Source organism: Amblyomma mixtum, chromosome 3, assembly GCF_055824585.1.
Source record: "Amblyomma mixtum isolate Tamu chromosome 3, ASM5582458v1, whole genome shotgun sequence".
NCBI classification, from domain to species: Eukaryota; Metazoa; Arthropoda; class Arachnida; order Ixodida; family Ixodidae; genus Amblyomma; species Amblyomma mixtum.
The window spans coordinates 180722591-180747615 of NC_143014.1; the positions used below are offsets into that span (position 1 = coordinate 180722591).

At 43.9% G+C, this 25025-nt stretch overlaps 1 protein-coding gene across 5 annotated transcripts in view; it reads right to left on the minus strand.

The window, feature by feature from the left end:
- The window catches only part of BicC (protein bicaudal C), a 98403-nt gene that overhangs the window by 28883 nt on the left and 44495 nt on the right, over positions 1-25025 (minus strand). For 3 of the 5 annotated variants that reach the window (XM_089582121.1, XM_089582125.1, XM_089582123.1), the window contains 5 exons: positions 24579-24872; positions 17493-17550; positions 17341-17414; positions 13285-13468; positions 8540-8914 (listed from right to left, as the gene is read on the minus strand). In XM_089582121.1, coding sequence (XP_089438247.1) covers positions 8540-8914; positions 13285-13468; positions 17341-17414; positions 17493-17550; positions 24579-24872 — 985 coding nt within the window. The remainder of the gene's footprint in view (positions 1-8539; positions 8915-13284; positions 13469-17340; positions 17415-17492; positions 17551-24578; positions 24873-25025) is intronic. The other 2 variants (XM_089582122.1, XM_089582124.1) reach the window with 2 other exon arrangements.

Sequence of the window (25025 nt, forward strand, 5' to 3'; positions counted from 1 at the left end):
CCCACGAAACATTTGTCTTAAAATTTTGTGCCAGTACCACTAAAAAAAAAAAATAGTCAGGCTTGCCTATGGCAGTTAATATACTGAAGGGTATATCTTGACCCTCACAAAATACTTTAGAACTAGAACCTTTAACAACTCTGTTGTGGCTCTCAAGCTACAATTTTCTGAACACGTAAAGAAATTGACATTTTTTATGTAACACTTGTTACCAAAATAGTGCTTCAGCAAATGAAGTACTAACCTAGTTCAACACCAGCCTAGAATGTGGAACTTGAACCAGCAAGACTTTCGATTCCCCCCCCAACCCTCCCAAGTTTTTCCCAAACATGAAAGTTTTCTGCACTGCATACCACTACTGTCTAACCTGCATATATTGAACTCTAAAAAAAATTCCTAAGAGTTCGATATGACTTGAAATTTGATCTGAAAGTAGCAGTGAAGTTAACACATCATGCAAACTCATTTTGATGGAAAAAATGTTTCTATGATGGCCACTTACTGCACACGCAGGTTACTGAGCAAAACAGTAGCAATTTTTTTCTCAGTTTCTTCATTGTCACTGCCTCTGAGAGAGCACATTTTGCAGTGCTATCGATGAACTCTGAACAAATAAGACCACAGCCTTTTATCGGCACGCAATAGCGGCAAACCCTGCCGAGTGCACGGAGCACGTCGAAGCACGTGGGCACAGATTCTCTCAAGTCCTTGTCACAGTTAGCATCAGAGGTGTCCTGGTTGTCCGCGACTTCAGCAATGATGTTTTCCTCTGCAAGATCCCTTGCAGTCTCAACATCGTCATCTGTGGTGACAAAGCCACCTACAGCAGCCACATCACTAATGGCACTAAGAAATACACAAATTTCATGACTGAACGGCGAAGAACCATTTGTAGGCAGCTGCCTCAGTGTCTTTGTACGTAGACGTGCGTACACATCTGGCGCCGCGAGTGCCAGGTCTCTTCTCCGCTTTAACCCGAACGTATACCTTGTTCTTCAAAATGATGCTCAGCGTGCTTCTCAGAATCTTGCACACTGCAGCGACTTCAAACTTTTTTTTTCACCTCATTTAACTCTTGATAATTTCCAGTTTCATGGTAAGCGGGAGTCCTGCCAATTCACGACAACGAAAACCATGAGAAATTGGCGATGGCAGCACAATGCATGCACAACTAGCACAACACGTTAAAAATGCATGTTCTAGCTGGTTGGCTGGCTACAGAAATGCCGCCTACGTCATGGAAAATCCACACCACTGGTCTGCGCATGCTACGCAGCACCACGGCACTCGCAGGTCCATGCAGAAAAGAGCTATCTTCCGGAGATATGCCGAGGAAAAGCCAGCTTGAGTCAATTTATCAGATGCGACAACTAATTTTTGTACAATGTAGCCGTACATTCTCCTATACAGTCTCATAGCTGTATGATGCTCAGCTCAGAGACGATGCTCAGAAATTATTAGATATAAAGGAGAAATTGAGCTAATAGAGTTCGATATAATGGGTTCGACTGTGCTTTTTGAGCACTAACAAACTTTTTTGTAGCACCGATTTCCTACAACATGCAAGAGCACGTGGACAGAAGACTAAAGGATATCTTGAATGGCTTTCAGAATGATCTCCATGCAGGCTCCACATGCATCAGACTGTGTGGTCAGAGTAAACAAATACTGCCAACCTTTTATTATCTTGGTATATTTCTACCATTATGGATTCTTGCTCTCAATCATAGGTGCTCACACTAACATACCTTCACTTATACAGCACATTGATCAGAACTACTGTCTGCATAAACTTTTGATTGTTAGCACACGAAAGTGCAGCCCAACCTGCTTATCGCTGCAACTTGTACTGAAAGCAGCACTAAAGTTACCATGCAACACAAGACAAATAAATTAAACTAAACTGTTGCTTGACCTTCTATTTCTAGGTTTGGTTGAAGTGTGGAAATGCTGTAACTGAATGAAATGCTGAACAGAAATATTCAAAGGTGGGTCCATGTAGTAGTGAAAACCTTATACACAATAAGAAGTGGAAATACAAGAAAAGGAAAGATTGCACAATAGTAGTTTTATTATTCTGAAAAGAGGTGATGGTTACAAGCACAATACAGGAAATTAAGGGAGCGAAAGAAACAGTACAGAAAATAATATGCAAATAAACTAGTTACATAGGAACAAACATGACAGAAGTGTTAGTGCTCATGAAAGAAAAGAACACTCAAGCGTTAGAAGTTTGGTTTGGTTTGGTTTCTGGGGTTTAACATCCCAAAGCGACTAAGGCTATGAGAGACGCTGTAGTGGAGGGCTCCGGAAATTTGGACCACCTGGGGTTCTTTAATGTGCACTGACATTGCACAGTACACGGGCCTCTAGAATTTCTCCTCCAAAGAAATTCTAGCCGCCGCGACCGGGATCGAACCCGCGTCTTTCGGGACAGCAGCCGAGCACCGTAACCGCTGAGCCAGCACGGCGGCTGAAGCGTTAGAAGTGATAACGGTTGCAAAAGCACTGACAATAATAGCCCTTGAAAACAATGAAAAGAGGCTAGGCATCAGACTACAAACATGCATGCAGTAAGCAGTTTGAAAAGGGGTTAATCCACATGTTAGCATTTGCTTATAAAGGAAATTCTAAGCAATGCTTCCTGCAGCTCAAAACAAGCATCTTACTCAGGAAGAGATCTGGCATACCAATAAACCAACACAGTGTTTATAAACTTGGGAGAGCACACAGGTGCCAGAGGCAGCCTGGGGTATCGTCCAAGGTCAATTTACATATGCCACGAAGCCAGAGCTCGAATGTGGGCTTGAACCAAGTGCCAGAGACATTAGTAAGGCTGCAGAACTGAAGCACCAAAATGAAGTGAAAAGAAAAATAACTGGTTACTTATTGTAATTTACTGTTTAAATCCATTTTAATTACTCAAAAATGTTTTAATTGTGTGCATTTGATTGGAAAGTACTACAGCACTTTTTAATAAAGTAATGTATATCAGCGTTCCCTCACAGTAGTGGCCAGCAGCTCTAATGCCATCGACATTGACTATTCTGCGGCTTGCCTGCAACATTGCTTGCTTGGCTTTGGCCGGCGTATCATCATTTCGTGACTTCGTTGCAAGCGGCTGCTTGCCTTTTATCAGCGGGTCACTACAGGCGACCTCGACCACATTCATTAGAAGACTGCCGGAGAAGAGATTGCAGCAGGGCGGTGGCAGCATCCGGTCGGGGCCAAGGTCCCAAAGAGTTCTCTTGCGCATGCAAGCAACACCTCATCCTCTTGGGAATTTCACCTCTGCTGGCCGCACGGGTCGCTACAATTTCAAGCACTTTGTTACTTTTTGTCCTCTTGCTATGTTCGAGTCGGCAATGTGCACGCGCTTGTTTTCCGCCATACCAGCCAGAGTTCTAGTCGTACAGTTTTGACGCCATTGCTTTCAGAAAGACTGGAGTTCGAGACGAAGAGCACACAGCATGCGAAGAACTGGTGCTACGTAGGAAAGTGCAAAAGTGAGAACTGCTCTGCTGGCATCACAATGCAACGGTACGGATTTACAGTCTCTTTTTTGGTACTATGGTATGTCGTTTCCACTGCGTGTGTATGGCAGCCAAAAATGCCTGTCCTCCATGTGTTCTAAAAAGCAGCCCTAATTTCACCGGGAAAGTGCAGCGCAATACACTCTGATGTTATTTATGCACAGGAGGCAACTAGCTGGTTCTTTGCTCATGCAAAGTTTAAGCTTGCATCGTGGGTTGGTGCAGCAACCTCTTGCTGTGTCGCTATTCCGAGTTGTGTGTGTTATGGTTTTAAACTAATAAATTCACTTTGGTTAAAAATTTGCACCGTTGTCTTTCTATCAGAGCTAAACCCATTAGCACAATTCTGCCACAACCCAATGCTCGCAAACTCGGGTGCTCAGGAACTGCTCTCAAACGAGGAGCTATCAATATTCCCATAACTGTTCCTGTGGTATGTTAACGTCTTGAACTTCAGTACGACACACGAGAGAAACAAAGGAAGGAAACACAACGAGCGCGAACTACTAAAACTGGCGCCTAGTCCACACTCGTCAAGTCTTTCTTTGTCTATTGTCTCGTGTATTGCGCTGAACATCGAGACAGATATAATCCTCTTGCCAAAAATCACGTGGCTATGGCATCATGTTTCGTTTTTAATTATGACATCATTAGTTAGTTGTCCGCACACTTCAAAGAGGGTGCTGGCTGAGCACCATAAGCTGCCATGTTTTGAGCGTATGGGTTTCTATGGGAGCAGCGTTACCACCCTATACCTACCTTGTATAGTTTGAGCTATCGTCTACAAAGATACGCAATTTGCTTATCGTGCAGTCTGAGAACTAGTTTTCATGCACAGCTGTCTAGGCTGTCTACTCTGAACTGTATTAGTGACCAAATGTAGCACACACAGCATGCCTGACTCCATGAGAAGAGAGATCCGGAGAAACCCCAAGAGATGAGGTACCAAACACACACCTAATGAACAAGATTAATTTATCGCAAAGTTTCGTTAAAATAGCTTCGAAATGATAACGGATAGTTTTTCACACTCTACTTAAAAGAACTTGCCAGCGGTCAACACATGGCCACCTTCACAGGTGCACTGAAATTATTTTAGAAAGCTTTTTATATACAGTCAGGGCCACTTATAACAATACTGGTTATAACAATGGTCAGTCGCGGCACCATCAGCTTTACCATGTGTTCTATGGTAAAATAAACTGCTTATAGCAATGCTGTCAAGGCACATTATTGGTTATAACTATTAAATCTGGTAATTGAGTGCCAACCATAATAGAAAAGAAAACATGAAAATGCTACAAACGCACCAGCAAAACCATGCTTACAACCCAAGCGCGCACGTGTGGGGCCGACCAACGGACTGAGCCGGCGCAGCGACACCACAAGAGCGAAAGAACCTGAGACCAAGCACTCTGAAACGCTGCCACCGGCGTGCCGAGGATTGCTTGCGTGTCACAATGACACAGGCAGGAGAAACAATGGATGCAAAATGCCCATGCAAAAGGCCCATGCATAGAAGAAAGTAGAGAGCATGGCAGGGAGCCTTGGCAGAGCAGTCCATTATTAACATTTCTGAGGGGTGCGCAGCTCGCAAAAAAAAATGTGCAGATGCGTTTTTCTTTGTTTTTACACTCTGAGCTACGGCTGGCACTGGCAGTGCGTACGTTGTCCCATCTTCCCCTGTTCTTCGCTAACTTTCCCACGGTCCCCGCTTCACAAATTTCACGTGTCCCAGGGGCAGGAGTCATAGCGTCAGGCAAGCTGCTGTATTGCTGCATTGGCTACGCGCGTCATGCGTACTCCCAATCAGGCAGTGCAGTGCGTGCGCGTGCAGCCAGCGCGGTTTTTCTTTTGTCAGCTGTCACCGCACCCTTGGTTCTGCATGCTTCTTGAATTTCCTGAAAAAGTCTTCCAGAAAGCCGGCTTGATTCCTGTGACGTGGAGGTGCGTGAAGCTCCCGCAAGTGCAGTGATGACTGAGCTTTGGTCATCGGTGAATGGTGAACATTTTTCCGGTCCCCTGAGGTTCGAATTAACGACCTTTTACAGGCATTAGAACAATCAAACCCCTCCAGGTATTTACCGTCAATAAATGCTCTGAAGTTTGTCATCTTTTCTTTTTTCAGCACAACCCTGTTATAACAACTATTGGTTATAACAATGGTATTTCCATGGCGCTTGAATATTGTTATAAGTGGGTTTGACTGTACAAGATTTTATGGCCACGCTCCTGCCCCAGTACTCCCAACCAAGGCAAACTCAGACTCATACATAAAGTGGAGTTTTTAAAAATAAACAGTATTCGAAATGATGTTTCATAACTGTAGCACATTTTGTTCTGGTATGTACTCAGCTTTTGCTCATGAACCAGCAACCTCTGAGATGCACTGTGAAATCAAAAAACTGCCTTGAAAACTTTTCTTCACATGTATTCCTATGGGGTGTACCCCCAGCTGATCCCCAGCACACCTAGCCGGCAACAGCAACCACATCTATGTTGAGTCACAGATCGGCGTTTTCTGTACTTTTACTGGTACTAAAATTGAAGATAATACTACAGGGCAAGCAAAATGACGATACTGAGCAAGGTTACATAAATAATGCGTTCAATACCCATGTTCACAATTTGAGCATGGTGTGACGCAGTCTCAAAGGGTAGCAGCTTTAACAAATAATGAAATCATCTGCACAGCTCAAAAATTTGCATGTAATCTGTGCAAATTTTTCTTTCTCTTAAACTGCCACACAATGCAGAACACCAGACTGATGATTACTGCATGTATGATGGTATTATACAAATCAACCGCGCTCTATTTCAGTAACAAAATCAAACAGCAACCAGAATGTGAGTAGCAAGCATAGGCTATGGTGAAGGAGTGCTGTGCTTTGTACTGCACAGCAGACCAGCACCTTTAGACTGCTGCAGGCAGACAGATCAGCTTTGTTAGCTGGGTGAGAGTAGGAGTGCAGGTGCGGACATAAGTAAACAGAGCATGCTATTCCATTCAAAGTGCAATCATGCCTTCTCTATGAAAAATTAAGAAACACTGTGCCTGAGTAAGCGCACTAGCGTCCACTACCAGCATGCAAATACCACAGGTGAAAATTTCGATTAGGCAACGTGTGAAAAATATTTGAAGCCAAAAGCGGGCTTTGTTTACTTTTTGCCCGCACCTGTAAATGCAACAACCCTTGCAACACCCGACTTAAAATATTGTGCAGCATGACCATGTGCAGCAGCGCATTAATCTCCTCATTCACATTAGGCGAATGCTACTGGTCCCTTCCCTGCATACCGTCCAGCATGCTCTTCAGCATCCCCTTTTAGTCTGAGCATACACATTAAATTTTCACACAACCACCGTGTTGGATATGACTACATCAAACCGCGGCAGCCCCAGCACTGGCAATCAGTAATGCCTCATCAAAAATCAAATGCAATTTGGCTAAGTTTTGACTGGTACCTTTTGTAATGTGCGGAAAATTCAGTAATGAAATAAGCATGAAAACTTACGTGTGCATTTTGCTATGATAAATAAATGCAGTGTGACAGTAAATGCATAATGTACCAGACATGATGCATGTTCAACCATTTCTGGTCAGAAAGTAGCCTTACAAAAAAAAGTAAGTAAAAGTTCATTAATTCTACCCCAGTTAATTTAGAAATCTGGATAATTCAAACTGCGTTCCGGACAACAGCTATGCAAGCCCATGGCACCAGACGTTCTCCATTTTGGATGCTACGGGTCTCTCACCAGTTATTTTGAACAGGCTTTCGAAAGGGTGCCATGTCCAGATATGACCGGCATGGCAAGAGATCATCTAAATAGCCTAATACCCCTGTCACACGCCCAGTTTCATTGGCCATTGAGTTGGGAGCTTCGAGATTCTCAATCATTCGAGAACTCGAAGGAGTTGTGCCGCTGCTGCACGGCAAATCTCAATGGCCATTGAAATGGTTCCCGTGTTTTACGCCAAGCTTGTGTGGCACCACAATTGCTATTTTAGATTTTCGGCAAGTAACAAATATTTTCTATACATGTAAACTAAATTTTGAAATGCACTTTTGAGTCATGGGAGGTTTTTAGTTATTAAAAGCCAGTTATTATTATGCACTCTTGCTCTCAATCACAGGTGCTCACAATGCATGAAGTACGCGTTGGCGCCGCTCGAAGCAACGCTAACAACCTTGGGCAATGCTCAAAGGCCCACGAAATCTTTAAGAGTTCTGTGCTTCCTCGTTGGCTTAACAGACTCAGTTGCCATCGAGTCAGTAAACCACCCGTGTAGCAGCACTCAATGGCCTTCGAGTCGATAGACTATTGGTTCGAGGGCCTTCGAAATGCCCGTGTGACAAGGGTATAACTCAAAAGCCCAGTTCCATGCTGAGCAGTCGCATGCAGCACCTCTGACATGCAAGCAACGGCAGGGTTGAAAAAATGGACGGCCCCCTCTCGGAGAATAGGGTGACCACTTAGTGTGTTTCGCTTTTCTGAGCTTCATGTCAGCCTGCGGCAAAGCTAGCTAACAGCCGCACATCAGCCAGTGAACCTAACCTAGCTTAACCCTATTTCAGACACTAACAAGCCCATCACTGGTGTTCGTTCGACTTAACTAGCTTTTACTGTATTCCACACTGCATGCAGATTGCAAATGTAATTGACAGAAGCATGTGGTACACACACTACTTTACTACTAAGGAAAGCAGATCTGCATGCTTATTTCAAGTGCACAGAAATTCCATATGCAGGCTTGTTTTTATTAACAAGACAATGAGGACAACTCTATTGGGTTTTTGTTTGTAAATCGAATAGTTAGGGCTTTCATGGCTATTGAAATTTGTTCGTAACAAAGAGATACTCCTGTTGCCAAAAAAATTGTAGAAATTTTCATTTTTTTTCGTGCCACCCTGATTTAGACTCATGATATTGGCACTTAGAAAATGCATGCATCTGCACACAATCACCTGTATTGGGACATCTGATAACACAGCAGATTCCATACCATAACCACTGTCCGCATGGCTCTCCCTTGATCCAGGGCAAGAGTGGGCACTGCTACTGTGCCCACATGAACTGCTATGGTTTGGACTTGGCAGCCTCTCCGAGGAAGCAGTACAGATGGGTGGGCGGCTAGTGAGCGAACTGATCATGGAGGGCTCGAATTGGTTTGGCCTGGGGCCTTGGAACAGCTGGCCCAAGAGAAAAGGGAGCAGGGCAGCCTGCTGCTGCTGCAGGGAACCAGCCGCCAGCTGTGGGTGGCCAATAAAAGGGTTACCAGCCAGCAAACCATTTACGAACTGCTGCTGTTGCTGTTGCTGCTGCTGCTGCTGCTGTCTGGCAGCCGCAGCGGCTGCAGCGGCATGGTGTTGGCTGGCTGCTGCACACAAACAAGAAAAAAACAGCTCTGAAATTTGCTTGCTTGCCTTTGCAAGTTACTCTTTCTCTAATCAAATTTGTACACTACCATTACCTTTTCAAAAAGGGGGGTGTGAATATTCAAAATTTTGAACATGAATAAAATTTTCGGCACTTTTTTTTTTTTTTTCCCCGGAGGGTGAGCGGGGGGAAGGCGGGGGCAGCTAAAAGTCCTTCGGATAATATCAGTTGTGCCATTTTTGTATGACAGTACATGTTGCATTCTCTTCTGCTGTCTAAACTAGTACTACCGTATTTACCCAATTCCAATGTGCCCCCGATTCCAACGCGCACCCAATTACGGCAAAAAAAAAAAAACAAGCCCCGATTGTAACGCGTGCCCGATTTCGGTAACAAAAAAAAAAAAAAAACTACAAGCTCTGTTTCTAAACTGCATACGATTTCTGCGACCAAAAACAATTTGCAACTGTTTTTATATTTTCAGGTGAAAACAGGCTGTTTATTCACCCGAATTTCATTCACTGTCACTCTCGGACAGCACCTTCTCACTCTGACCACAACATCTCGTCTTCAGTGCCATCCATGGCATTAGAAATTCCGCATTTCTGGAATGCCTTCACAACCGTAACTGATGGAATTCCAAGCCAAGCTTCGGCCACCCAACTGGCCATTTTCTCAATTGAGGCATGCTTCAGCCTGAAGCTGAAGCTCAGCTGAAGCATCCCTATTGCCGCTCTGTTCTGCATGCAGAATAACTTTGCGCTTAAAGGGACACTGAGGAGAAATTGAAGTTGGCTTGTATCGACAGAATACCAGCTCCTGATTACAAAAACGCCACTCATACTGACAACAAAGCTCTTGTAACGTAGAAAAGAGCAAGAACCAAAATACAGGTATCGCCGCCACAGGCCAAACTCGCAAGTACAAGCGTCATGACGTCATATAACAAAACAGTGTTGCTAGAACCAATGGTTCTAGAAACGCTAGGACACGAGAAGCACAAATCACTGAGGCGCAGCCAATGCATGCGCAAATCTCCTTGACGTCGCCAGATGGCGCCACGTGCCGGGCAGCTACGCGCTCGCCTGAAGCATCGGGACCAATCAGCGCCTGCTCGCCGGCGTTAGGCGGGCTCCCGGTATTCCGCTAGCGGTATCAAGGTACACGGTATGCTAAAGGTGTCTATTTGCGAGAACTTCGTTGACGACTTCGAGAACGAGATCCATCGTAACGCTCGCAAAACGCCGGTGCAAACGTAAGCGAAGCGACTGTAGCGACGGCCGCAATAGCCGATAGATGCCTTCAACGTGCGGCCGGCGGTAGCTTTCTTTTCGGCTGCTGCTAGGCCGCACTGCTGGCCGCCAGAAATCACGGAGTCTGCATCACGTCATGTCAAGTCATGTTTCACGTCACTTAGTCCTCTGTCGTCATAGCCGAATCCCAAGTTTGAATCACAGCGGCGGGAAAAACCTTTTCAACTTCGACTCCAAATTTCTTAGAAATAAATGCATTTTTCGCTGCCGGCCAAGTGGCAACAAAGCCATGACATGCCGAACTATCGGATTTTGCTATAAAAAATATATTAATAGTGCTCTCCTCAGTGTCCCTTTAAAGCTATTTTCGTGGCAAACATGAAGTCTCTTCGTGGCCGCTGCATCCCTTCTCAAAAACGGTATCGCACGGACAGCCTGCCAGAGAACACCACAGTCGCGCTACGAACGACTCCATAGCTTGCTACTCCCATCTTAAACACAGCAAAAGCGAGGAGAGACAATTCGTCCAGTGAATCCTTTTCTGCCACACTCGCTGACAGAAACGACAAGCATCACACCGGTTGAAAATGGCTCCTGCAACGCAGAAAACGACGAGCAAACGTGCTCTTCCACGGTTGCCAGCAGTTAGTGAGCTCGCACTGTTCCACATTGTATAATGGAGATTACAATGGGCAGCTATGGGGAAGTTTCGGTTTGTACCCGAATGCAACGCGCATGCGATTTTAAGACTTATTTTCCCCGAAAAAATGTGCGCATTGGAATTGGGTAAATACGGTATACATTTCTATTCATGTCTTTTTTTTTTGCATGGTGCTCAGTCAGCCGAGGCTTGTTCACTGCAGTGGTGAAGGCCATATACTATTTAAAAAAATAACGAAAGAGACACTTGCCCATTTATGTTTTTCTCAATTTTTTCATACTGAGCAGGTATTCAATATTCGAAAGCCTTTGTTCTCCATACTTCTACTCGATTCATGTTTGAAAATTTTGATATCCGCACACCTCTACCTTTAAGCAGACAAAAACACTTACAATTAAAATGACAATTTGTCCCCTTTCTCGGGAGCTTGCCTTAAAATTAAGTTCTAGAAGCCCAAGTGTTTTGAGCAATATAAGATTGTTCCCCAAATCAGCAGCAAAGAGCAGCTGCATCGATACATTTTTTGGAGCAGCTCAGGAGGACAACTATACCACATTTGGTAAAGAGTGAGGGCAAATTACTAGATTAGAACATCGTTACGTTCCTGGATGATGCATTTTCCCGGCTGCTGCTTTGTCACGAGTCAGCCCTGCTGTAGCTCCCGTAGAAACTCATGCAATACAAACTGCCATTACCATGTGGCAACGCTGCCGCAATTTCAATGCAAGTCACGAATGCCACTTCGCACTACAGTGCTTTAACTCATGCCAGCATTCTGAAAGTATCCATTTAGTGTATGGAAAATAACACTAGTCACAACATAACAGGAAACAATATTCAACGTAGCATTGCCAAGAAATTTAAAATAATACAAATGCAAAAATTATCAGAAGGAAATACATAATGAAAACAGGTAAATCACTAAACTAAACAGCAATGCATGGCGAGAGAATTCCGCGAATAATGTACCACCACAATAGACGCATCTTCAAATCGGGGGTGGAGGGGTGGATTAGATCTTGAAATTCAGTTGTGTCCGACTGTCACGATATCTGATAGTAAATAGTTCCATTCGATAATCGTGCGTGGTATGAATGACTTCGCAAAAAGAGATGTACAGCATGTGGTGCGCTTAACTTTAAGGATGATTACAGTGTGGAAAATTGGCAGCACGTGGGAGGACAGTTGTAATTGCACACGTGCTTTTAAAGCTGCGACACTAGTACAACATGAATAGTCTGAATAAATGAAATGTACTGCACGGTTTTGCACAGCTTCAATGTTATTTACATAAACGATTCCAGTTTGGCCGGGATCCCGATAGCAGATGCATATCCTATTTTAGGACAAATTAAAGCTGTGAAGGCCACTTTGCGGAAGTGGGCCGGACCAAAGATCTTTCAGTACAACTGGTTTATGGAACAATTCCCAGGTGGTTCCAGCTGGTTCTAAAGGGAACCGACTGGGAATTATGGGACTGGGAAAGATTTTCACTAGCTGAAGATTTCAGAAAGCCCAAGAAGCGGTTAGCAGATGCAAGCGTGAGCTTAATGTGGTGATGCCATGGTGAGTGAGTGCAAGTGGAGTCCAAGGTACTTATAGCTATAGTAAGTTCTACTGGCTCATTATTAATCTTGCCAGAGCTTTGAAACCAGGTTGCATGATTGGTAAAGGAGATGGCTTGGTTTGGTTTAACATACCAAAGCAACTTTGGCTGCGAGGGATGCTGTAGTGAAGGGCTCTAGATAATATAGACCACGTGGGGTTCTTTAACATGCACCAACATTGCACAGTATGCAGGCCTCTAGCATTTCGCCTCCATCAAAATGTGGTCACAGTGGCCAAAATCAAATTCATGTCTTCCAGGTCAGCAGCCGTGCAGCATAACCATTGAGCCACTGACATGGTTTTAGTTAGTGATTAAAAGGCATTAACCAGGAAGAAGATCATTCACCTAATGCATTTAGATAAGATTTTGAAGTAGCATCGTTATCAAGCAGGGAAGCCACCCCAGCTGTTGTTGGTTAACTGCCACTGTGAGCTGGTGGCGCTGTGCCAGGAGGCCAACCTAACTGGAGCTTGGTGATGCATTCAATGGCCTCTGGAATCACCATCAGCCCTACCGAATTGATAATTAAAATTCCTAAATTCTTTGCCTGCTCTTTAGTCTCACTTGAACTTCCGTCTTTACAATCTAAACTATACTTATAAATACTACTCCTATTTAATAATACTTATAAATAACCGTGTTAGTCCATTATACAACCACTGCACTTTCATTGTAAATTAGATGGCAAAAATTGCCCAGAATATAACTTTCTTCCAGATCATTCAATAAACGTTCCCCTCGGGTTTCAGGTTTGCTAGCCGTTACAATTAACTTTGCCACATCTGTAAAGATGAACTTGATAAAATGGGCAGATTTACATCTTATGTTCTTAATACATTCTGCCTCACCTTGAATTTCCCACCACATTGGCTCTGGCATCATACATCCTTGATGAGAGGACTGGGCTGCTGAGTAAGAAACCTTGTCCATAGGTGGAGGGCTGCACAGCTCATCCGTGTCCAGGCTCAAAATGATACGCCGCACCTCGAAGAGCAGTCTCGACTCTCCTTCAGCGCAACGAACTACAGCACTCTGTGAGCAGGTCCAAACATGACAAGATATAAGGTACTCCAGCAGCTATAGGAGCAGATAGGTGAGGACTTTCACCGTGCACAAGCAAATACAGCAAGGATGCAGGCACTGCCCTTGTGGGGTTTTTTCCTTACAGTGCTTTCGGATCAAAATGACTGGCACCACTGTAAGGAAACTGAACAAAACAAGGGTAGAATGTGAGACTATCAGCCCGGGTTCAACAGTGCCTCATGTCTCATACTGCAACAACTGCTGTGTAAAGAACAGGGATGAAAAAGATTAAAAATTGTCAACTCTCCCTAATCCTTTGAAGATCGCCAATCTTGAAAGCAGACACATGGCGTGCTTCTTTTTGGAGAGTACATTGATTTCAGCTCAGTTAAGGTTTTGAGACATTTAGCATTTTCACCACCTAGATTCTGTTAAAGAATATTGTGCTTTATGGTGCAGAAGCAACTAAGGCTATCATGCACCAAATGCAAGGTTTAATGTGCTTAGTGAGTACAAAAAAAAGTTCTGTAAATATTACTTTGTTTAGGTTCTTTGCTTCTTTTAGGAAATAAACAGGAAATTTCAACAGGAGAATTATTTCCTCGGAGCAAGCCGAGGTGGAAAGGGATGTGTTCATTATAAAATTGCATAAAACATTTTTTGCTCAGCTGCAAGTCTTGTGCATGAACATAAAATGTGGTTCACGGTGACCACTTCACCACATAGCCTGCAGGTAGATTCCTCTCATTTTGCAAGAAGAAAACTGCAAGGCGGGTGTGCCGAATATGAAGGAGACATAAAATAAGTTCAATGAAGTCTTTGTGTAGGTGCACAACTTCAGTTCTCCTATGATGGGCTCTACCAGGTGTAGCTTATGACTCCATTTAGTTGGCCAGTCATCTCACACTGTACTAAATTCATGCAATCTTTGTAGGGAATGCTTACTTTTTTTTTCCTTCTTCCAAGCTTGCACATGAGCAGTGCAGACATTGGCTGTCTCACTGCCACTTATCCCAACACTATCTGAGAGCCAGAAAAATTTTTCTATGCTGTGTAAATGCTTTTACTAAAGGTTCAACTGCAATCCACTGGAGGATTACCACTACTGCCAGATACAAAAGTCCGAACTCTGGGAGGGAGTGGGGAAGGCTCAATTTGCTCACCAAAGCACGCCCCCTTACATAAAAAAAAATTATAGGAGTGCACGAATCTAATACGAATCAGATATGATTGCTATTTGGTTCATAATTGAGAAATGGCTATTCGAAATATCCGAAGAACCAGTAGAAATCGAATGCCGCCAAATTCTATTAACCCGACCATGGCAAAAGTACCAGATCTGGTTTAGTGTTAAAAAAAAACAGTACAAAAGCATAGTCTTCACTTTCTCCCGTGTTTATCGCATGGAGAGGACACATTCACAGCTTAAGTCATCAGACGTAGCTAGGCTTGAACCTCATGCAAAATTCCATAACTGGACTTTCTCACATACACTTGATATAAACATGACTGCCAACCACCTGCTTCGAATATGGCAAAGCAAATGCGGTGGTTTTGTTTGATTTTTCCATGTAGAATTTCACAACACCCACACTCATTTCATTTTAGACAAATGCAATATGTGGAAAAGCCCACTTGCAGAATTCCCCTTGGGGCTACCAAAGGGGGGGTCGAGTTGAAGTGTCACTGGCAGGGTAAGAGATTGTGTAAATATCTGACATATTGCATGCTGCACTGCAGCCCGTGCAGCCCTAACATGTGCTTAATTACTGGCACAACGACGATAGGCGAGCTCCTGTCGCTAGGCGAAAAATAACCTGGCCATGTAAATTTGTTTCCCTGAGCTTCGACACCAGGCCGCACTGATGATGGCCATCGGCTACGCATACACCAGCGACCAAAGCCAGCTCAGCGCCACTTCAGAAGCCAATTGGCGCTTGTTGCTGGAGTCTCCTCACACAGCTCACCACATTTTCGACAATTTATTTTTTTAGGTGGAGTGGAGGGCAGGAATAATACTGACATTTTTTCAAATTCCCTGAAGTCCAAATTAACGAAGTTTTACTACCCATCATGTTTTAGTCAACATGCAGTCATGTGTAGAATCGTGGATTTCATTTTGTTACTCGTGTTGCATGGCTACATTAACCGCAGCACACTTTTATCCTGTCACATCAAACAGTGTACATTTTGTGCATTGCTATTTTTTACATGGTGCGGAGTCTATCTATTTGCTTAATTTCAGCTGCAAAGACCACACATTTTGAAACAAACAAACAAAAAAGCAAGGACAATGTTTGCATATACATCTTTGTGAAAGTTTTTTCATGACGAACAGATATTTAGAATTAGATCTGACATTGAAGTCCAATTTTCTCCATAATCAAAAATTTCAACATTCGCAAATTCCTACTTTTCAAGAAAACGTGCACCACCCACTATTCTCTACCCCACCCTGCTCCTCTTTCCTTCGTCCCACTCCACCCTTTCCTCCTTGCATGATGAGGGTCTGTAAATTCTCCCCAAGGATGACCGCAAAAGACACAGTCTTCAAAACCTTGACCAGCAGACCAACGCTTCCCTTTCCCTCCCTCGTGCTTCAAGGTGCATCTTACTCTTTTTCTGCCATGAGCTGTCAGTTAAGTGACAGCAAAAACGATGACCCGGGCTGCCTGTACATTTTAAGGGAACAGTCGAACACGGTAGCTGCAGTGATGAAAAAATACACTTGAAAACGGGAGATGGGAAATAGCACACATATTCCCGAAAGAGCCACTGCCATGTAGAAGGGTGAAAGTGAAATGCAATCACCCGACAGATTTCAGTCTTATAACCAGAGGTGCAGATCACGTTTGTAGCAGAAGCAACTGTTTACACGATATTCATTAATACAGGCCTCAAAGTTGGTCTCCCAAAATATTGAGTAGCTGTACAAAATGGACCAAATGCCCACTGTCATGAAGTTGAGACATACAGATTTTAAAATTTCAACAGCACTAAAGAATGATGTGGGCCCATTATCTCGCATAATATGGCAATTAAGATTTTTTTTTTTCCTCCGCTTTCCCACTAACCCTTTTAGAACAAAATTATGAAGAGTGCAGAAATTGCCAGAAAATTGCGACTGAAATCACTGTGCAGATTCTTAAAATATAACAGCATTGAACAACCAAACTTTTGAACAGCCAAAGAACAACCAAACAGCCAAAGCACGAAACACTAGCATTGCACATATGGCAACACTGACGTCTGCTACCCTACTGCCACTGCTCATATTGCTTTGACATGCTAAACGATGCACATATAGAAACTAGACGAGGCAACATAAAATCGCTATAGTAATTTCAGCCTTTTACTTGTGGGTCCCTGTGAAGGAATGAAATTCCACATGGGGATGAAATTCCTCACTCTGCAGCAGGCAAATCTGCATCACACAACAAGAATTCCACACTTCTGAGCAGTGGTGTGGTGACATCCCTTTTCCAATAGGAGGGGAAGGTATTCATCACTGACACAAACTGCCGGAAAACATTGCATCAGTTAAGAACCACGATGACTGTTCGTGAACTGAAGTCTTTTTTTTTTTAAGTGAAACGTTTGCTGCTTTGCTTGTTATTATTTGTGTTTATCATTTTGTAATTCAAGTCTTGTATTCTTATCTTGTGTTCTTGTAAATAGAAATTGCATGTGTTTGTCAAATATTTACGAAGAGTTAGATATAGCCAATAATTCGTAATATCCGTGTTTGTTACATCGACGTTTGACTGTATAGTGAATATATACGGATAAAAAACAATCCCAAGCAACAATGAATAGCACTCAAATGACCACCACAGCCACTGGACATAAATCTAATGTCGCAAGAAGAGGGAATGACAAACCCTGCTGTTCCGTTTAGGCTTCGGCTTGACAGAAATGTGGACATTCATGTGGTCCATTAGTTTATAGATGGAAACTGAAAAATTAAAAGAAACACCTTGGAGCAAAAAATTACATATGAAAATGCGAATGGTAAAGGCATAAAATGACTTACGCATGTCGACTGCTTGGTTTTCCTTCAGGTCAAACATCAAAACAAGCGGCAAACGACCCTGGAAAAAAAAATACAAGAAAAATGCTACAGCAAATCTCGGACTCGAAGCATTCTATGTGAAACAATGGTGCAGCAGGTTGGAAAAAAAACGTTTCCACATGCGTCACATGATGCTTGCATGCGTGCTATGTAAAACATGATCTGGTTTTGGTTTTATAAGGTTTAACGTCCCAAAGTGGAGGGCTCTGGATAATGTCAACCACTTGGAGTTCTTTAACATGCACTGGCATCGCAGAGCAATAGCATTTCACCCCCATCGAAATGCGGCCGCCCAGCTAGGGCTGAGCCACCGTGGTGGTTCCATGCAAAAGATGTGGCAGCAAGTGTGGCCTCTGCACTGCCTCCTCACAACATCCTCAAAGCAAACTACGATTTTTATGCCTGCAACAAGGAAGACAAACCAGTAAATGCCAATATACTGTTTCCTGTTTTATTATCAAGAGAGACTTAAAATTGCATGCTGAAATTTTGCAATGCAGCAAAACATCCGTTAAAACGTACCCACTTAAACGGTAGTCTCGTTTTAAGAGTAGAAAAGTCAAATCCCGAACTCTGCTCCATTGAACATAATGCATTTTGTATCCGCATAAACCGTACCAGCTTATCGCATACGTATATGTTCACACTGCTGGTTCCACTTTTCATCATGCACAAGCACGGCGAAATCCCGACTGCTGTGTTATCCCCAAAGGCGGCTGGCCAGCAGACTTTTGCAATGCAACGACGGCAAGTCATACGGCCAATAGAAAATCGTAGCAAAGCGTAGCCAAGAGGAGCCAAGATCGCAAAGATGATCGAGCGCCATCCCTCGAGCTCTTTGCAACAATAACTAACAGTGCAGTGGCCCTTCAGCAGGGTGCGTCACAAGAACGTCCGCATCCCGCCAAAGCTGGGACAGAAAGACCAGGTGCTCGTTTATGCTATCGAATGTAGCACAAAGAAATCTGTGTTGGAATGTGAGAGAGATCCTTCCCTTAGGAATTCAGAGGGCATAATGTGCAATACGGCATATACTGCCACGTATATGCAATTTTTTTTTTACGAAAACTACCACTCGAAACTGGGGGTATGACATAAGCCAACGCAGATCTGTGATGCAAGCAGGATGCAGTGGCGCTCCTTTCGCCGGCTGCAACTACTGGGGTAAAACTGGGTTGAAAGGTAGGCTTAGAGCCCATAGGAATACATGGAAGCAGAAGTTTTCAAAGCAGTTTTCGGATTTCACAGTGCACCTATGCATTTTTAAAACACTGCAAGAAGTGAGTGTTAGGGTGATTCCCAGCTGGCGGTACAGAACGGGAGTGCAGCCCATTGAAAGAATGCAAGCAAAACTCAAAAATATATTTTCGTTTCACAGAGTACCCACGTACGTGGTTGTTTTAACAGTGCGCGAGTGCTTTCAAGAAGAATGTGACAGAATATGCTAAGTCATTTCGCAGCTATCTTTTTAAAACGGCACAATAAAAGTTGCAAAGCAGGATATACCCCCAAAATCATCTATACACTAGGAGTTTCCCCGAATCTCATAATCTTTTAGTGCAGTCAAACTTGCTTATGTGTGTGCAACATTTCCAAACTAATACGGCTGTTCAAACTACACAACCTATACTGTATTAATTGCAAAAAAAACTACCTAGGACAGTGCGCTGCCGGGTGCCCCACCCCGGTTGCTCGTGTAGTGTGCAGCGTAAGTGATTAGTAAGAGACAGGACGCTATGCGTGTGGCTATGCATATACAGAGTCATTTTCCGTAAATGATTGTGCGCAGTGGCCACTCGCACGCACGCACTTACTTTCGGACAGAGCCTGAAAATTTGCACACCAGCAGCGTGAACTTTATTACTTTTTGTATTTTGTAAATAGAGTACAAACCTCTGTCCTTTCTTGCTATCGCTTTCCTCTATATTTCTCGCTATCCTCTCCCTTTCAGCTAAGATATTACTGCTTAAGAAAGCTTAAGATATTAGATTGCAAATGCCCCCACCTGCAACATTCTGTTCCTTTTTTTTTTGTTGAAAATAAACAACCACCACCACCACCACCACCACCACCACCACCACCACCACCACGTATTCCTATGGGCGCTAAGCCTACTTTTCACCCCCAGGCAAGTCCAGCTGTCATGAACTCCTCTTCTGTTTGCAAACACTGCGTGTAGGTCGGCGCAGTGTATAGACCAGCACAGAGTAACAGTTTCGCCCGAGCTGTGGGTAGTGCGTGCTTCCTGTTAGAGCTCCAGCAGGACACATGCAGCTTCATGTGTAAAAAAAAAAAAAAAAAATAGTCAAATCATTTGTAAACTAGTAAAAACAAAAATTCTCATTGTGTGCCATTTAACAGGCACCAGCAGTCACTTTACCGGACGAACAGTTGCAGAGCAAACTTCGGGTAACCTCTGGAATCCGAACAGACTACTGTTCGCTTTGCCTATAGTTAGCTGGGCAGCACAGAAGGGTGTCGTTTTATCTCCTTTTATCTCCACCTACCTCAACTGCCAGCTTTGAGATTGTACCGCAGCACATTTATTGCTTTGAGCTGCACATGCGCTATCATGCCATTCTGCAGGGAGCTATATAAACATGGGGCGAGGCGGGAGGTGGAGGTAATGCGTACACTTTATTTGGAGTCAATGTGAAATATGTACTGTAAATAAAATTATGACCTTCATAGTTTCTTTAGGACATGTTCGAGGAATATGTGCACCCCTTTTTGAAGCCTTAACTTTAACTGCGGTTTAACGAGGTTCTACTGTAATTCACAGATGCCCACATTACGTGAGATGGACGCCGACAGCCTTGCTGATATCAGTCCAACTTGTTAGGAAACAGAGTCAAAGGTTCCATCTTGTTGAAGCTGGCTGGCACAAACTGAATGATAACAGCCATACCAAAATGGCCAGAGTGAACCATGCTGCATGTGTGCAAGACACTGAGTTCTACCAGCAACAAGGTGGAGCCAGCATGATGAAGCCTATGCATACAACACATCTTTTGAAGGTTTATATGGTTCTCAGCATACACAAACACATGACAAAAAATGGCTGTACTTGGGATTGACTCGTGAAGGACATTGACACTTTGCAACTACACCTCAAGTTTGGTATTTTAGACATGTTAACTCTTTTAGGCGCTGTGTACACAAATGTGTATGTTGCAAACTTGCAGCTTTTTCTAGGAGTGCTACAGCTAGCAGAGATTTCTTAGTTTCAAGCGAATTTAACACACACTTATGGGAGAAGCAGCAATTAAAACTATTTGTTATTTATGCATGAAATGTGAGCAAATATGTCAGACGTGTAACTTTTTATGCTAATTTCAAAACTGCATTATCCTCTGAGCTAGCTGTGAACCCATTCGCTTCTAAAGACTGCAATTCATTGTCTTAATGTTAAAATATTGACTTTAAATATCCATCAACAAATGGTGCCAAATGCTTGGCTACCAATTTTTATATAGTAGTTTACGCCAGATGAGAAAATATATTACAAGAATAAGATTCTTTTAGCCGCTTTTTTTTCAAACACAACCATGCCGTCGTGGGAAGACAAGTTTCAGGGCAGCTAAAATTCATGCGCTGCTTTTTGGCAATCAGGGGGATACAAAGTGCCAATACCCTAAACTTTCACATGATGGTGAAGGCACTGAGTGAGACATGATCTGCAAGGTGAAGATTGCTCCGAGCCTGGCACTTCAAACGTACCATATTTACAAAATTGTAAGCTCACTTGAATGCACATCCACCTCCCCATAGAAGTCAGGAAAAAAAAAAAAAAAAACTTGGAGGTCACTTAAGCTTCGCCTTTAATAATAGAACATGACAACATTATCCAGCAGCCGCCGCTTATCAGCCTCTATTGGCTGGAGCGCGTTAGTGTGCCCATGGACACATCTCAAAACGAAAATGCATTAGTCAGACTGCCATTGACCTCACTAGCACTGTGGTCTTGATCACTGCTGCAGTCCCACAGCACATTCTAATGTCAACCAGCGAAATCCTGCACTTTGCAAACAGCCCATCGCATGGAACAGTTGAATATTTAGCCTCGCTGCAGCTGCCACACCCATATCACCCATTACAAGACGCTGAACTTATGGCCCGGCGCGCAGTTGTTAGTTTCTTCGGCGTAAAGAATGACCGCTTACGGGACCCGGAGCACAAATTATTGATGAAGCACTGCATTAAAAACTGGTAAAACGTGGCTGGTAGTTGTCAAATGTGTCAGAGCCAAAGAAACTATACGTGAGCAGCGTTGGCTTTTCCGTCAGCTACCGACACTCCCCGCCACCACTGCCATTGCCTTTCAAACATGCACACAGGGTACTGATCTGACAAGTCCTTTCGTTTTAATGTTACAATTTACAAATATTGCGACACTTTGGGAAATTCTTTACATGCCTGTAAAAAATGTAAGTCACCATTTGGAGGTACAAACCCAACAAACCAAGTGCTCTTGAGGCCTGCATAAACTAAGCGGGAAAAAAATTTTCTGAAGAGAAATGCTGAGCAGCACCTGAATAACTGAAGTCTCACCCCACCTTAAATATTAAAACAGGTTCTGTGAGCAGTGTGCACTGCCACACAAACATTTTTTGCAGCTGGTAGCCCATTTGCCCAAATCAAAAAAGTAGGTCCTCCAAAATGATTTAGTTCCTTAGCATTCTACCGAATATGGTCCCCACAGTTCAAATGCAGTTAAGCTGATTAGAAGGAATTCAAGTAATATGAACTGATGCTCGGGTGATATCAAATCGCATGCATTCCTTGCAGAATTTGCAGTAATTGTTGTTTTGTTGTTTATGGGGTTTAACGTCCCAAAGCGACTAAGGCTATGAGAGACGCCGTAGTGGAGGGCTCCGGAAATTTCGACCACCTGGGGTTATTTGACGTGCACTGACATCGCACAGTGCACGGGCCTCTAGAATTTCTCCTCCAAAGAAATTCTAGCCGCCGCGGCCGGGATCGAACCCGCGTCTTTTGGGTCAGCAGCCGAGCACCATAACCGCTCAGCCACCGCGGCGGCAATTTGCAGTAATTCAAGCAGTAAAACCTCGTACTCGCTTAAGCCCTAGTTCCACCTAGAACGTAGTTGCATGAATTCGAAACCCCTGATACAGCTTCCATTAAACCTCATGAATTTGGTAGCCGCTTTCAAAGCAGTGGTTTATTGTGAACGTCTCCATTAGCATGTATCCATCATTGCATAAGAGGCTGAAGAGGTTTCCTGCAAAGCAACCCTGAACTAAGCAACGCATTGAAAGGAAATTTCACCAGTGTTCCCAACGCGTAGATTGCGGCTACATGTCGAGAGACACTGGCGACATGGCATAGCACATGACAAGCACACTTTCAGCTGCTGATGAGCCTGGAGTGGACACCCAGGTTGGAGTGGACACTCCCATCAGTCAATGGGGGCACCGAGTAACCCCGCCACATCCGATGCCCTGCCACCACCCTGTTCACAGGCCACATTTTCAGAGTGGTCACAGACCCAAGCTTCACGGATGTTCCCTGCGCCATAGCTATCACTTTATGTCACGCGACTTTCTCTAGCATGATGGCTTCACTGCTCCACATTTTCGGCAGGTTTAGACTAGCCGCTAGCCACAACAAACTCCTTTTTATCTTTGTGCTGTAGACATCAATGCAGTGTTGCAGGCTGACTGGCGCCCTTGCATGGCTGTATATTAGGCCCCATCTCGCTGCACTGTCGCAACACTGCAATGTCCGATTATGCACTTCCCACATCTAGTGCTTCCAAAGTGACATCATCCACCAGCATGGATTGCATCAGGGTGAAGGTCTCAGTGCTGCCTGCTGCTGCCTGTGAAGGGCTCTACACAAGTTTTTGTAATGGGAAGGTGCTGTGGAAACTCAACTTTTGCATGTTTAGAAACAGGCAGTGCAGTAGACTTCTGCAGGATGGTCCAATAGTGACATCGTTTCTATCTCTGGTGAGAAGTCATCCAATGCAAGCGACACTGGCGAGGAAGGTGAATTTAGTACAAGCCCCACTGTTCGAGAAACTGTATGCATGCTAGACCTGCTTCATCTGCTCATCCAAATACAGGGCCTAACAGAGCAGCTGGGACCTGTTGTAGGTGCTTTCGAGGCTGCATTAGTGGCATAAAAGGAATACATAAAAGCTTCCATATGTGCCTTCTTCAATGGAATAATCTGGTACCATTCTTCACAAGGTCAGCAGGTATATTTATTTAGGCTGCTTCCAGTGAAGGTGCACTGACACCTTGCAGACAGTTTTTTCATGGCCCTGCAAGGTGCGCCTTAATGAGGTTTCACTAATTTGTTCGAATATTGCTTTCCAGCCCTGATTGCTTTTCTTGGGCATCACACAGCAAACGAAGCTTCCGAACACTACTCGTTACCAAAATGTTGTGCAACAAAGTTACGAGGGGAGGAAGAAAAACCACTGGCAAGCAAAGTGCTTCCTTGATGCAGCCCCAGAGCAATGAGGAGCAGTATCCTCATGCTTGAAAGCACCTTCCTGGCCTAGAACAAATCAAAGAAATGGCAACACGCCACTTTGCAGCTTAACTGAGATAAAAATCGCCAAAGTGCTTTGCAACTGTTAACGAGCTGGGACATTTGCGCACTTTATCAAGCATGTTGGCTGTCTGTTCAAGCAGACTTTCTAATCACACATTTGATGTAGCTAAGTTTCAATGCCTACACGTCGGTGCTCAGTCTAGAAATTCCTGGGAGAATGGCTCTTTTATAAGGAGTTCTAAGAGCCACGCCTCTAAGTAACCATGCAACGGTAAACAAATGCAAGGCCATTTATACTGGATCATCACGTCTCCAATATGGGCACTATATGTCACTGCTAACCACACCAATAACTGATCTAACGTTACATAGATAAGCAGGTTCAGGCCTTCTCCATGCACTTGACATCAATACGCAGCGACAACTTGTGACCAAAAATTAGTACTTCAATGCCTTAATTGCTATTACCACTACAACAGAGTGTCTATGACAGGCGTTCAAGCTTTTTGATTAATGACCCACCATGAGTTCTAGCCAGGCGTTGTGCACTGCATCAAAATTTCCAGTGATGTGCACAGTGGACTTTGAAGGAATGCCCACAGGTGGACGCCCGTTGGGACATGTCTGTTGGCCCAGGGCCATGAACGCAGGAAGTACAGGTGGTGGCTGGCTGGTAACTGCAACTGGATCTGGGAATGTGATCACACAGCCTGTCTGCCGTGCTATCTGTTGCACATTACAGTTGCCGTGCCCCATGACAAAGCTATGGTGGTGAGGAGCAATCTCCATGCTCAGCGTCACCAGACCAACCTGAGTCTGCAGGAAAAAAAAAATGTACAGGTAATGAGGTTGCAATGCTTATCCAAATATCCCAAGAAAAAAATATGACAAAAGCTTGCCAGTGAAAATCTTCAATTCAGTGAAAACGCAAGTATGAACATATACCGAATAATGAATTTTGATTAGCAC